The sequence below is a fragment of the Rhamphochromis longiceps genome, linkage group LG7, assembly GCF_057381845.1.
Source record: "Rhamphochromis longiceps isolate RC_006_pf linkage group LG7, R_longiceps_female_GT1.1, whole genome shotgun sequence".
Classification (NCBI taxonomy): domain Eukaryota; kingdom Metazoa; phylum Chordata; class Actinopteri; order Cichliformes; family Cichlidae; genus Rhamphochromis; species Rhamphochromis longiceps.
In genome coordinates, this window is record NC_140563.1 from 30,960,095 (window position 1) to 30,974,315 (window position 14,221).

Genomic DNA, 14,221 nt, shown 5'->3' on the forward strand with positions numbered 1-14,221 from the left:
TTTATTTCTGTTTAATTTAATTTACCCTCCTGAGTCTGAATAACATCACTCAAAAAAAAAAAAAATTTGGTGTCACTCCCATTTCTTCTTCTTGAATATGGTTTTATGACATTTTTCAAATGCGTCATAATATATACACATACACACATACATATATACACACACACACACACACACACACACACACACGTGTGTGTGTTTTCATGGTGATTTCTTTCTTTCAGTAAATGGTAAATGACTTGTATTTGTATAGCGCTTTTACTAGTCCCCCCTAAGGACCCCAAAGCGCTTTACACACCCAGTCATCCACACACTGGTGGAGGCCACAGCTGCCCTGGGGCAGACTGACAGAATGGTGTTTGAAAAAAGAAAAACAACAAAACCCTCTAGTACTCCAATTCTAAGAATTGCGCTAATTCTTCAGTGAAGGTAAAGATGTTTCTGCTCAGTGCAGCAAGATGGTCTAGTTCATCCTGTTAAACTGTAGTTGGGGGGGGCTTACTCTCTTAACTTTTCTGTTAAATTCACTGCACATCACTGATGTACAGGTTGTATATTCACAAACCTTGCATACGGTATCAAGTGGTCCTGTTCTTTGGAATGAGCTACCTGCTGATTTCAGATCAGTTAATAGTGTGTCTGTATTAATAATAGGAGACAGCTCACAGGTGTTGTTTTGTAACCATTTTTATTGTGGATCACACTGTGGAGACGTGGACTGTGTCTGTAAAACATTTCCCATCAGCAGGACCAAGAAGGACACCAAAGTTTTAAACCATGGTTGGCACAACGTCTGCATAAACTAACCGGCTCAGTTTTTAAAGATGTGAGCGGATTCCATCGTAGAGCTTCCACAGAAGTGAATTTCAGGTGAAACTTAAAACAGTGATGTTCATTTTGTGCTCATAAAAGTCAGAGTCTGAACGGATATGGCTGAAGGGCTTAACCTTTTAGCTTTAAATACACCGACTGCATGCGTCACAGTCTGACCATGAAGTTAAATTAACGCCCATTTAAATAAGACGTAGAAACGCAACACTGATTTTAAACTCGTGAATCCACCAGATTTATACATTTAAAAAGAGGAGGCCACATGTACGAAGCACACTGTGCAACCAAAGTGACACAATAAAGGAAAATGTGCAAATATTTCTCAATTTTTAAAGATCTCTGAAATGTGATAATTAAACGTTCCCAACAGGGTCAGAAACAATTAATGCAGTTTAAATCATTCCGTTTGACCAGCTCAGCGTCTACAGCTCATGTAAACACATCTGGCTTCAAGTAAGACTGAAGACACTCTGGAGCGTCTGCGCTGTAAGGCTCAGGGTGAAGCTGGAGCTGCCTCAGTCCTCATAATTAGCTCTCAGAGAAACAAATCCCCAAGTCTGAAATGTTAAAAGCATGAAAAATCTTCTTCTGTCCAGGTAAGTTTCCCACAGTAGTGTAAACATGTGCAAATGGTCATTTAGAGGAAGCTGGGTCCAGGTGTTTGAGAGCTCCTCCCACCAGGTGGAGGCTTCCGGTGATGAGGACGTGGATCTCCGCGGCCTCACGGAGGGGAGCGGCTTTGGCCGTGACACTCTGTTTAACCGGCAATCTCGACTTGGCCGGGTCGGCCAGCACAGAGTCCCTGCCTTGCGTGATCCACTGGAGGGCGCTGAGGATGCACGGGAACACCAAGGTGTCCCCTCTGTGCTCAGGTAAACGAGGAAGACTGTCCTGGATCAGCAGCTGGGTGCCTTCGTTATCACCCAGCCGGTTATGAAGGCGCCAGCTCCTCTCGTTGTCCAAGCAGCGAGTCAGCATGTTCTCCACTGACACGTTGAAGTTCTGCTGGTCTGAGAAGGAAACAACAAGTCCAATAAATCCTGTGTATAGAAATCTGCAGGAAGAGGTTAAGACTAAATTCTTGCTCCATGCCCTTACTGAACTCTTCCTGCACCCGAGTTTTGTTTTTGGCCCTCGTTAGCTGTCAGCAGCCTCCGGAGTCCAACAAGCCAACTAAGACTATCCTCAACAGCTTCTTTTATCTCTGGCATCTGGCAGTAGAGTGGACCATGTTCCACACCTATGTCCCAGTCAGTTTCCTGGACTGAGACACTCCTAGTGCATCCTCACTATACCATGTGATTACACCAGGCCTGTCCAGCATCATGTCCCACTACCTGATCTAACAGCACCACCAGCTCAGCTCCCATTTTCACCCGACTGTTCTAGACATGTGAGGTCTGATCGAGAGTCGAACGAGTGTGTCCTGGTGTTCTTTTGGACACCTTGATGCTCGATCATTATGTTTATCATTAACAAACCGCATGCACAGGCTGTCACTCCTGAACGCGCCATGTTAGGTTTCACTCCCACTGTGCAGGTGAACATTAACCCTTTCCCCCTTGAAAGCCAACTGGGAGTAACCTTGAAGCCCTTTCCTGAACAGAGTGGTTTCAAGCTGCTTATGAACAAAATGACTGAACGTATCTCTATCGAGAGAGAGAAGTTTCTTTATTCTCCTTTCAGAAACTGCATCCCATTCAGAGTACTCACCTGCGTTACAGGAAGCAATGGCTTCAGTGATGTTTGGGCAAAAGACAGCAAAGTCAAAGTGACACATCTGAGAGAGAAAAAAAAAAAAAAAAAAGGGCAGAAGAATTATTTATAGCGGTCGGTTCCTCTCTACATGAATGTGTGCGTATTAAAGTAGCTGTACTCACCACCAGCAGTTTCAGCATGGCAGCCGAGTCTCTCTCTCCTGTCGCGTTGAACAGCAGCACTCTGGCCACAGCTCCACTAAAACAAACATGTTGAGGCATCAAATCAGCATGTGAAGTACAAACCTTCCTGCAGAAACACTTCTAGGATTTAAAGAGAGCGTGGCTGTCTGTGGTGGTCTTTGACACACAGTTTAACAAGTCTTGCTCACCTGGCGCTCCTCTCGTGCTCAGCTGCAGTCTCTCGGAACCACTGAACGCAGGCCTGCATGCTGCGCATGGTGTGAGCTCCATCCAGGAAGTAAGTCACCTCTTCATGCTTCAGGGTCTGGGTCCTGCCGGGCCACTTAGCATCTGCCAGCCCTGAGAGCAAACACACACAGTTACCTCACTGAATGACAATCTGGTTGTAATGGCAGCTGACTGGCTCAGCAGGACTCACCTTTAACTATGATGGGGCTGGGACTGAACGCAGGCGCCTGAAGTGTACCGTTGTTTTCAACAGTGGTGATGGGAAAGCTGTGATCTGCTGAGAGAGGACAGGTTTCTATTAACACTCTCGTCACCTAACCCCTTCACTCACACCCCTAAAGAAAGTCCCGTTTGCAACAAGCCATGAAGGGAGCCCAGCAAACACATGGAAGCAGGAATCTTTTGACCTACTTCCAAACGCTGTGTGTGGTGGGTACATAACACTGCATGTGAACCTGAACACACCATCTCCTCTGAAGCATGATGGAGGCAGTGTCATAGATAGATGGAGCTAAAATACAGGCAGGGATTTAGGCAGGATCTTTACATCCGAGTCCTGTAAGTTATATACTGTGGATCTCATCATGCAAACCTGTCCTCACCCTGTGAACCTCAAGTTCCCCCTTCACCTTGGTCAGTTTTATTTAGATTTTTCTGACTTCTTTAGCAACTTTTTGAAAGCACAACAGACATCAGCCACTTTCTGCCACAGAAGCACTGCTCTTTGTTTGTGCTCTCTTCAGTGAGTGACAGCAGCACAATCTGTTTACCGTGAGGCAGCGGACATCAATGTAGACCAACTCCTCTCACTGATTTTACATTTAAAAGAATTAATTAAAAAAAGAAAAAGAAAATCACGGTTCAGCTACGTGGTTTCGAGGCTCAGGCAGTATTCAATTTATGTACATTTGGGATATTTAGGATTTATGTATAAACGTTAATCACACCTGGTAGGCACCTCCTCTGAAGCCAGGTGTGACTCAGCTGGAGGGCGAGGGAGGCGTTGGAGCGCTGGTGCTGCCCTGCAAGGCCCAGGTGCAAAGGTCCACAGTCCACTTGGTAGTCCTCCAGCTGTGGACACACCCACAGTGGGCACTGCGACAACAGGTTAGAGCATGTTAGATAAAACTGAAGCTTCACTTTCCTGCGTGATGTGACTGAAAGTGGACTCCTACTCCGATCTCTTTGGCCCGCTCCTTGAGCACGGGCATGGCGCCCCCTGGCTGTCTGACAGTGAAGGCGGGGACTCCAGGCTGCAAACACAATAATGCAGAGTTACAAACAGGAACTAAAAAGAAATAACGGGTTCAAGCTGAACCACAGACACACCTTGAAGATGCCTCCTTTCTGCCAGGCGATCTTCTCGACGGTGTCTCCGAGAATCTGAGTGTGATCTATGCCCAGAGAGGAGATGCCACACACCCACGGCCTCCTGTGGAACCGCACAGGGCGAGAAACGCTGGTTAAAAGCGCCTCAAAGTTTTTCAAGCGACTATAAAGTGTTTTTTATTCTACCTCATGAAAGACGAATTGTAAAAGTAATGCTAATAATAAACACATGAAAAAGAAGTCTAACCATATAAATGAAGACAAGTCTACTTTTTGCCCCCAATTTTCCCTCCAAGTCTTTTTAAGGTCTGTGGCACTCACTGCCTTTAGATTAGGACTCAAATCGCACACGATCACGTGTTAATTTTACCTTCAGGCTCACTGCACTGTTGTTCAGTTCTAATAAACCAAGTGCACAAAATGCTGCACGTTTGCATTTCTTGTCAGAAGCATATTACCTGCATGACTGCACACACTCCTATAGTCAGCAGAGCCCAGTTAAACCAAGAGATGTGTGTGCTGCAGAGGCTTCCTGATGGTTGAATATTTTGGCATTCATTTTCTGATGACATAATTAACTCCATGGTAGCCATGTTCTTTGTTAGATAACTGCATTAAAATCCAAAAGGCATAAACAGCACAACCACGGTGCACATGGATTCCAGCTCAGGGATTCTGGTTAGAGCCACACAGATCTCAAAATGGGACTTTGTAAAGCAGAGATGAGACCATGATAATGCAGCCATGTCCACCTTTCACAAATCCAAAATACAGTGGTCCCTCGCTATAACGCGGTTCACCTTTCACAGCCTCGCTGTTTTGAGGATTTTTTTTGTGCGTAATTTTGTGGACCATTGTCAATCTCGTGCCGTGGCTCCTGTACAGTACAGAATGTGTTCAGCTTGTCAAATTTACATAAATCTTCGATCGCTAGCAGTGTGACCCTAAAGTGCTGCACTGTATGTTTGTACGTTTTCTCCCCAACAAACACAACAATGTCGATGAAACGTTTTACTTTTATAATACTGGCCTTATTTTTCTACAAAGGTTTGAACTTTGAGTTTAAAGAAAAGAAACGTGTGAAAATGTTGATGCCTGTCTGAGAACAGTGTATAAAGTATGTAGTGAGGGGTGTTACAGCCTTTAAACATATATAATAATTGTAAAACATAAAGCTGACTACTTGGATTTTACCTGTCACAGGTTATTTTTAGAACGTAACTCCTGCGATAAACAAGGGACCGCTGTATCACACACATATTCCTTTCTATCAAAGGTACACACCAGTGTGCACAATCAGAGCCATAGCACCACATGCTAATGTTTATTCACCATGAGCCTGGCAGTGGGCCCATTTTACAAGTGCTCAGTTTGTGCTAGAAACAAAAACTCCCTGTGGCCTGTATTATACTCTTGTATGAGTTTCATTGAAACTCAAGTTTCAATGAAGAATCTCACCTTATGATGTTGGTGCAGTCGTACGCGCCGCCTATACCAACTTCAATCACAGCTAAATCCACCTGAGCAAAGACAAGAGCTGTTTAGATCCAAAGAAAACACCAGGAGTAAATCTGAGCTTTAAACTTCACTGACAAAGGAAACTGCACAGGTGTCTGTATTTAAGGCACATTAATACCATTTAAGTGAGGAATAATTTTTTTAAGTGTGTTTATTGGCTGTCTCTGGAGTTACCTTCTCTTGGAGGAAGACATGGAAGGCCAAGATGGTGAGGAAGCGGAAATATGCCGGCATCGTCCCTCCGTGGGCATCCTGAGGGGATCGAAGAGAGAAAGACAGACTGCCTGATTACAGCCAAAAGATAATAATGAACTTTCTGATCCATAATTCTAATCTTCAAGTCAAGTCAAGAAAGCCTTTGTCACATGCAAGTTGCCCTGCAGCGAAATGGGACCCCCCTCGACCGACCTTATATACACAGCATAGACATCACATGGGGCACAGGTCGTATTATGGAAAATCTTGGCTATTTAATGCAGTTATTGCACAGAACACAACCTATAATAATCAGAATGAATCATCATCATCATCATCTATAATAACCTTGGCAGGGACCAGCAGATGGAGAAAAACACTTATCTGAAATAAGAACTAGGAGTTTTTAAAAAAGCAAAAATTAAAAGGACAAAATTAAATGAAATAAATAAAACTGCTTTTCTGATTCTGTGGGAAACCTGCAGCTGCGTGACCAACACGTGCTGCCCGTCACATGAGGCTCACGCTCATCCTGACGCGAGGAGCCTCATTTTAAAACCAACTCAATTACAACCTGTGACACAGATTACACACACACACACACACACACACACACACACACACTCTCTATGGTCAGTGACTGTCTGCGCTCCCGTTTTCAGACCCACCTTTGTTTCATCGAGTCGCCCGTAAACCTGCCAGAAATATTTAGTGAAGAGGTCTTTCCCGATTGGCTGTCCGTTGATCCGAATCCTCTCCCTGACCTGCACCAGATGTGGAGAGCTGCACACAAACGCGCAGCTTCAGACACAAACACTTCAACACAACCAGTCGAACCAACATTACACACCTGCACCCCCCCGCATCATCAATATGATCACATTTTGAAGACCTTCAGAAGAGCTCACAAATGGTCACTAACTTCATTTTCCTTTCCATTTTCTCTTTTTGTTTTTGGAGAGGCGTGTATGTCTCGCCAAAAAAACAAAACCAAAAAAAAAAACAAACCCCGCAACATGTGGATGTTGTTCAGACTTTACGATCTGGACCAGCTCTGCAGTTCGGGAGGCAAAGGGCAGTGATCCTTCATGGCTAATTATGGATTTTATTTCTTATTAAATCTTGTGTGTACATCCCAAAAAGCTGCAACACATCTTTAATCTTACATGGTGGATGCTTTAAGTCAAAAAATAAGAATAAAAGTTAGATTTGAGTTTACCTATAAAATCCTGTGCGGAAGCCATAATTTCTTAAAATCTGCTCAGTGAACGCGCATGTTGAGCCCTGAAAGACAAAACAGTCATCGCTGGGTTTTTCCATCGGGACAGAACAGCACTTTGTTGTAAATTTCCTCTAAAAATAAATAAATAAATAAATAAAAAGTGAAGTCTGAAAGCACCCTCGACCGAGCTGGTTAATGAATACACATTTGCCAACATGTTTGTTTGACCTTCTGCTCTCAAGTTGCATAACGAGAGCTCGGCGCTGATGGGACAGACAACAGCGAGGTTAAAGAGAGTCCCACACATCACTACAAGCCCGACAAAGATCTGCAGGGCTGGATGGGACTCGCACTGTCAGTAAACCTTTGGCATCACATCCTGTTGGTGTGTGCAGACAGATGAGGCCTGCTTATGCTCATGAATTCAGAGTTTTAGAGTCATGAAATGTACCAAAAACAACAGAAACATCTGAATGACTGAGCAAATTTAACGGAGAAAGCAATCCAGGAAATGTATGAAATTGTGTCCCTCACCTTCTCTGAGTCAGGAAATATTAAACTGTTACAAACTCATCACTTTTACTATGTTTTCCTGCTAAAAATCAAACTTTTTACTTACAGTTTTTTACTAATTAAATTAAACCTGTTTAAACCATTAAAAAAAAAAAAGAACAAATTCAAAATTTAAAAAAAATAAAAAATAAAAATTGCATACATAAATTATAACTTGTATACTTTTTGCTACATCCTTTTGTCTGACTGAACCCATTATGTTTTACAGGGGAAAAATAATTCTTAAATAATTTTTGCAACTTAATCATATTAAATTTTTTTTTATTGCATTCTTTTTCCCCCCCCCCATTTACATGACTTTATATTGTATTTACATATATTTTATTGCATTTATTTTTAATGTTTAACATTGTAAGTTGTTCCATTTTTTCCATAACTGATAAATAGCGACATAATTTTTTTGCATAAATTCTATTTTTTTTTCCCCACAGCATTTTACATTATTGAGCTCCTGGATCTTACTTCATCCATTTAAATTTGTCTTTTTTCCCCCTTGAGGGTTATTCCCCCCCCCCCCACTGTTATACATATTTTATAGAGCTATTTTTAAGATAAGTCCAATTACAGGGTGTGTTTGTACAAGGCTGCCTCTTTATCTCAGACCTAAATCTAATTTCAAGATATGATTGAGTATTGAGTGAGACTGATATACAAGAACAATAAAACAGCGCTAAAGAAATACTCATCTTGATACAGTTATGTAACACACATCAGCTCACCTTGCCCTTTGTTCCAGTCACGTGAATGATATTGAGATGGCCGAGTTCGTCCACCTTTGACACACACAGACACACACGTCAGATAACACTGAAGGCCATATCTACTATGACACTGTTTGTAATTCTAAATGTTTTCTCCGCCCTGATTGGCTCACCGTGAGGCCGGCTCGCTCCAGGAAGCCTCTCATGGCGTTCAGCTGCAGCTGAGGGTTGCTGCGCTCTCGTCGTACCTGCTCCAAGGCGCTGGCATTTGTCTGCAGCGTGTTCAGAGTGCAAATGGCATCCTGAGGTGAAAGAAAAATGTTTGAGGATGGAATCAATAATCTGCAGGAAAGAATTTCTGAATGAAAGGATGAGGATCAGTCTGACTTAGAGAGTGACAGATGCTTTGTTTCCTCTGCACATGTCAGAAGGTAAAAATGACACTTTCACACGAGCAGAGCTAAGAAATCTTTCATGCCGAGACGGTCAGTGAGAGTCAGAGGTGTAACCACCAGCCCAACAACACCTGTGAGGCAAACCGGCTGAGACCAACCAACCACTGATGAGCAGCACAACAGCAGCTCTTCTGTCACTCTGTAACAGAGATACCTGCGGAATGTGGGGGTGTGGGCGGGGTCTAATGCTTAGCTCATGCTTCACCGTGGACACTGGCAGTAGCTGGCGCAGTGTAAAGCGACTTCTTCACAAATAAGTCCACATGGTTGATGTCTGATGATGAAATTTGCATCACTCTGGCCCAAGTGGACTCGTGAACATGGAAATTAGAAGAATCAAAACATGGCCACGGTATTATTTATTCTATATTACATCAGCCACCCGTCTTCATCTGGGCAACATGTTAAGCCTCTTCTCATGCCAGATCCATCTTACAGGTTTCAGCAGTCTCAGTCTCATATATTCAAAATGAACTGAAGTTAAAGTCAGAGCTGCTGTTTCTTCTCATTCAGTTTATGTGCAAAGTATTTACGTTTTGTGTTGAAGTGATATCAACTCAAGTTGAACCAGGGTCCGGCTGTACTTTCAGGTACGTTCATGTAACAACTGTTTGCACCAGAAGAAGCTGCAGCAGGTCAATATAAGATTTCTTTTATAAGTGATTATTCAAGCAGCCAGCAGTTATTCCGGTTCTCAAGTTCTTTGAAATCAATTTAATCTTGCTAAACAACTGGCAGGCTCATGAAAATCTGGAAAGCTCAGTCTGATTACTCACTGAGTTTTTGTTTTTAAAAAAAAAAAAAAAAAAAAAAAAAAAAAAGCCCATGAGACTCACAGGAGCAATGACAAGGATTCTGTTCATAAATAATTTGTTACAAAAGCAAATATTCAACGTGACGATATTTTCTGAGCTGTGATCTGACTGGATTTGGAAAATGAGATGGGAATGAAGAGTCAGCTTCAAACTGTCCACTCCATCAGATTCACATGTCTAACAACTCATTCATTCCTTTAATCAGAGCTGGAGAGTGTTCTGACATTTCAAATCGCTTTGCCGTTAGAGATAAATGTTTGCTTTGATCAGGAATCAATGCAGGAATCTATGAAATAGTCAGACCTGTAAGCAGAATTAATGACAGCTTCAGTATACAAATCTTATCAGTTAAACTTTGGGAGTTAAAATTTCAGGAATGGATTAATGTCAGTGTGAGTCCTCGGTTGATCTGATATCCTCGTGTTGGTGTTGTTCCCAGATCATCATACTAAATGTTGTTCCAGGATCAACATTGCAAGTGACCAATCAGAATGTTGTGACGTCATACTTTTGCGACTTCGGGAAAAACCGGCGTAAAACAAAAAACTGTACCTAAGCTGCGTGAAACCGCCTCTGTCCGCCGATCAACGGACCCTGACCCTAACCGTAACCCTTTAATAAACAGTAAGCAGAATTGATGTTGTCCTTGCAACATTGGAATTTCATAAATGCACGAATGGCTTGGCGTGCAAAAGAATAACGTCACAACAATGTGATTGGTCACTTGCAATGTTGAACCTGGAACAACATTTTCATGATGGTCTGGGAACAACACCAACACGAGGATATCAGATCATCCGTGAGTCCTCACAGGTGAGTCCCTCCCCCTACACACAGAGTGGAGCAAAATAAAGCCATCAGAACTTTCTTTCCAAGCTCCTTAGATTATGAGAGCTCAATGACTTCAATCTCAGCGCCGAGTTTGCCGAGACCCTGAAAACTAAACAGCCAAGTTTAAAGCAGATCGGATGAACTGTTATTGAGATATGCAAATAAAAACAACCACAGATTTCTCAATTTACAACTGAGACGTCATATAAACACGGCGAAACTTCAGCATGTATCCGCAATCCCATTTACCCAATTCCTCTGTATGAGAGTTCAAACACTCAATTAAAAAAAAAAAAAAAAAAAAAAAAAAAGATAAAAGCCAGTACTTTTAAAAGACAGTGATTCACAGCATCTGACATCTCACGCCTTCCACTTTAAAACCAATAAATATAAATCAGACACAGAAATAGCAGAAATGCTGGAAATTAAGCAGAATGAAGTCTTACAGCTCACGATTGCTCTTATGCTGTCCTGTCTACATCCATGGTTAGATCACTGGCTCCAGTTTGATAACGTTTGATCACCTGTTGTAGCAGGTATGCTCAGAGCAGGGCGATATGACCAAAAATATTTATCACGACATTCATTTGAAAATTTGCGATAACGATATAACTGACGATATAATTGACACTAGACAAAATACTTTACAACTCCACAACTTTATTAGTGCAAAAGCAAAAAAAAAAAAAAAAACATCAATGTATTTTCACTTACACAAGCAGCTTTTTTAAAAGTGCATTAAAGTCATATAAAAAAAAAAAATTAACAGTGCAAATGTAAATTCCTTGCTGACAGTTTAACCAAAAGACATTTCCAGTGGAAATCGGCCGACATATCCTCAGCATAACCACGTATAATATCCACAAAACTTAAAAAGAGGTTATACACACACAATACGGTAATATTATGTTGAAGCACAGTACGTATCACTCCGCGAGGCTCCTGCCTATGATAGCCGTACTGCTCCAACAATCCATCAAGCGGTGCGGGTTTGTAGCTTAGCAAAGTCGTACTGAAACATTTGACAGATTTTCGAGCGCCGTGTACATAAAACCGTTTCGAGGTCAGTAAACACAACCAGAATTCATACATAAGGCACACGGGATTATAAGGGGACCTGTCGATTTTCAGAAAAATCAAAGGATTGATTTTAAGTGTGCCGTATTTTCCAAACCACCACAAACACGTTTAACTCCAACCACTGCTTTCTTCGAAAAGCTTTCACTCCGTGTCATTTCCCTGTCTCACAGACGCCACATTTCTTTTTCACTTCTGCATGCAAATGAACTGTTCTCCTGGCCAGAGTCCAAAGCACAGGCGTTGTGAAAAGTAGGTGTGGAGGAGTTCTGACAGCTTAAAGCAACAAGAGGTAAAGACAGATGAAGAAGAACGTGTGAATGTTTCAAAACTGCCACAGGAGACCGTTAACAGCATTCGAGCCTTTCAAAAAAAACAGCTACCAGACACCCTTCCATACCACCACCAGGTGGTGTCTCCTATAACTCAGGTGTGTTGTTGTTTTCTGGAAAAACAAAACAAAACAAAAAATAGGTGTGAATCCCAGGGAGCCGAGCCCAGTAGTGGATCAGAAATGTAAAGAGAAATCTTTTGTTTAGCTGCAGGCATGGGTGTAATCTCAGTGGTTACAGGCTTCTGGGTCAAAGGTGACAGATGGAAAACAAAACACTTTTAATTACTTAAAATGAACTCCACCCTTGTATGAATCAGAGTGGTTTGGTCCACTCATTTAGGCAGAAAAAAAAGATGAAGTCATAGCAGCCATTTCTTCATATTCTGTTAATTTATTTTGTAAAAACTTTATAGAGGGTTTTAATTTATAGCGGCACACATCTGGAAACATCTAAACTGTCCAAATTATTTAAACCTCCAGAGGGCAACTACAAAAAGTATATTTAAGTTTATTTGCTTAATAAAAATCGATTTTTAAGCAATTATTTCTGTAGAATTATGACAGATCATGTCTAAAATCAATCTAGAAAGTGAGACCAATACAGAAGTGCCTTAAACCTTGTTTGATCACCACCAGGTGCCGACTCCTCTGGTTGTGTATAAACCAGCATTAATTGATTTGTGACGGCAGTGAACACACTCCTGATCAGTTTACTGGGCCAATCAGGAGTTTAAAGTCTTACAGAAGAAAACGTGTTTATTTTATGAATTATGCTCATTATTACAGTCACAGTGGAGCCTAAAACAGGATATGCGCCTCGTCGATCATAAACCAAAGAGCAGGCAGTCTGATCCACCCTGAGCCTGCAGAGTTTCATAACAACACCAAGAGGTCAATGGACAACTACATCCATCTTTCACATACAGTCTACAGTAGAAACAGACTCAGAAAATCCTTAAAGATGATTTTGTTGCAGTGACAATGAACTCATTCATTGAGTCTCTTTAATATCTGGCCGCAGGAAACCCATGATGGACGCCATGTGTAAAATTGTATGTGCCAAATGCTCGTGAAAGCAGCAGCACGAGGAGATAAAAGGGGTCTTGTCTCCTCAATTTTGCATAAAGTAGACTGCGGACGGCTCTGACAGACCCAGTTCTGAAACTGCGGAAAATTCCCATTAATATTACAGGAAACATCAAAAACACCTGAGTTCATCCAGGAAAAAAGTGAGGTGAGCATGGCACAAGTCAACCTAACAGAAATAACATGGCTACACAGAAATACCACAGCACGTGCCAGCGCAGACTTTTAGCCACTGACACACTACTGCGAGCTGTTAATAGTTGTCCAAGCTAGCGTGTAACAGCCGAGTCCGGGCAGCCTGTCAGCCCGAAAACTACCTCCAAACTTTCGGAAACAGTCTCGCTGCTCAGTTAGCTAGCTCGTTAGCCGGCTGGAGCACGAACGGCGGCGGTCAAGCAGCATACCTGGTACTCCATTCCCGGGATGTGAGGAGCCGTCTCGGTGCTGTAGTGCCGGCACGAAAGACCCGCCAAACTGAGTGCCCGATCCCGCCGTGCAAGCCGCGCGGCGAAGGCCGAGCCCCGCCGTAGCATGCGCGACATGCACAGCATCATGAAGCGTGGAGGTGTCCCAGGAAGGCGACACCAAATATGGAAGGCTCGTTTTTCAAGCGTAATGACGTCAGAACACGCCCCGTCATTTTTACTCATTTATTATTTTTTTAAAAACACGAAAACGCAAAGAAATAAAACACACAAATACTCCGACAAAGATCGAACAATAAAAAAAAACAATACATTTTCAGAACCTGAGATTAGATCAGTATCTAAAACAATCCTGCAACAGTGAAAGTTGGTGGATGTTTTTCAGTGTCTCCAATATAAAAAATAATAATAATAGCCATCCCAGCTCCATAATTTGTCGCGACTCACTGAAAACAGCAATAACAGATTTTTGTGCCACTAAATGTCCAGACTTTAGCAGACCTTTACCAGAAACAGAAATGTCCTGCAGGGAAATCTAACCTATAACTGAAAAGCATTATGTGGAAGATTAAGGTTAGGGGTGTAAGAGCACATTTCTTCCCTTCCCTCCTATAAAGTGAAAAAGGAAAACTTCACAATCCTGAATGAGATTTACCTTTGACGCCATGAATTCTCAGGACTGAGCTTTAATTTGAATGCA

At 42.2% G+C, this 14,221-nt stretch overlaps 1 protein-coding gene across 2 annotated transcripts; it reads right to left on the reverse strand.

The window, feature by feature from the left end:
• Nucleotides 1-671: 671 nt before the first annotated feature.
• Nucleotides 672-13,818, reverse strand: LOC146665612 (folylpolyglutamate synthase, mitochondrial-like). 2 transcript variants are annotated; one of them, XM_085413335.1, is made up of 15 exons: nucleotides 13,501-13,818; nucleotides 8,672-8,800; nucleotides 8,517-8,570; nucleotides 7,222-7,286; nucleotides 6,671-6,785; nucleotides 5,982-6,059; nucleotides 5,748-5,809; nucleotides 4,290-4,392; nucleotides 4,136-4,213; nucleotides 3,908-4,055; nucleotides 3,151-3,234; nucleotides 2,921-3,071; nucleotides 2,712-2,787; nucleotides 2,545-2,611; nucleotides 672-1,841 (listed from the first exon to the last, which is right to left on the reverse strand). In XM_085413335.1, exons 1-15 carry the CDS (start codon nucleotides 13,744-13,746, stop codon nucleotides 1,465-1,467), a joined length of 1,833 nt encoding a protein of 610 aa, XP_085269461.1. In that variant the 5' UTR covers nucleotides 13,747-13,818; the 3' UTR covers nucleotides 672-1,464. The 2 variants fall into 2 exon arrangements, with proteins under 2 accessions (XP_085269461.1, XP_085269460.1); XM_085413334.1 differs by having other exon boundaries at nucleotides 3,151-3,237; nucleotides 13,501-13,804.
• Nucleotides 13,819-14,221: the final 403 nt, after the last annotated feature.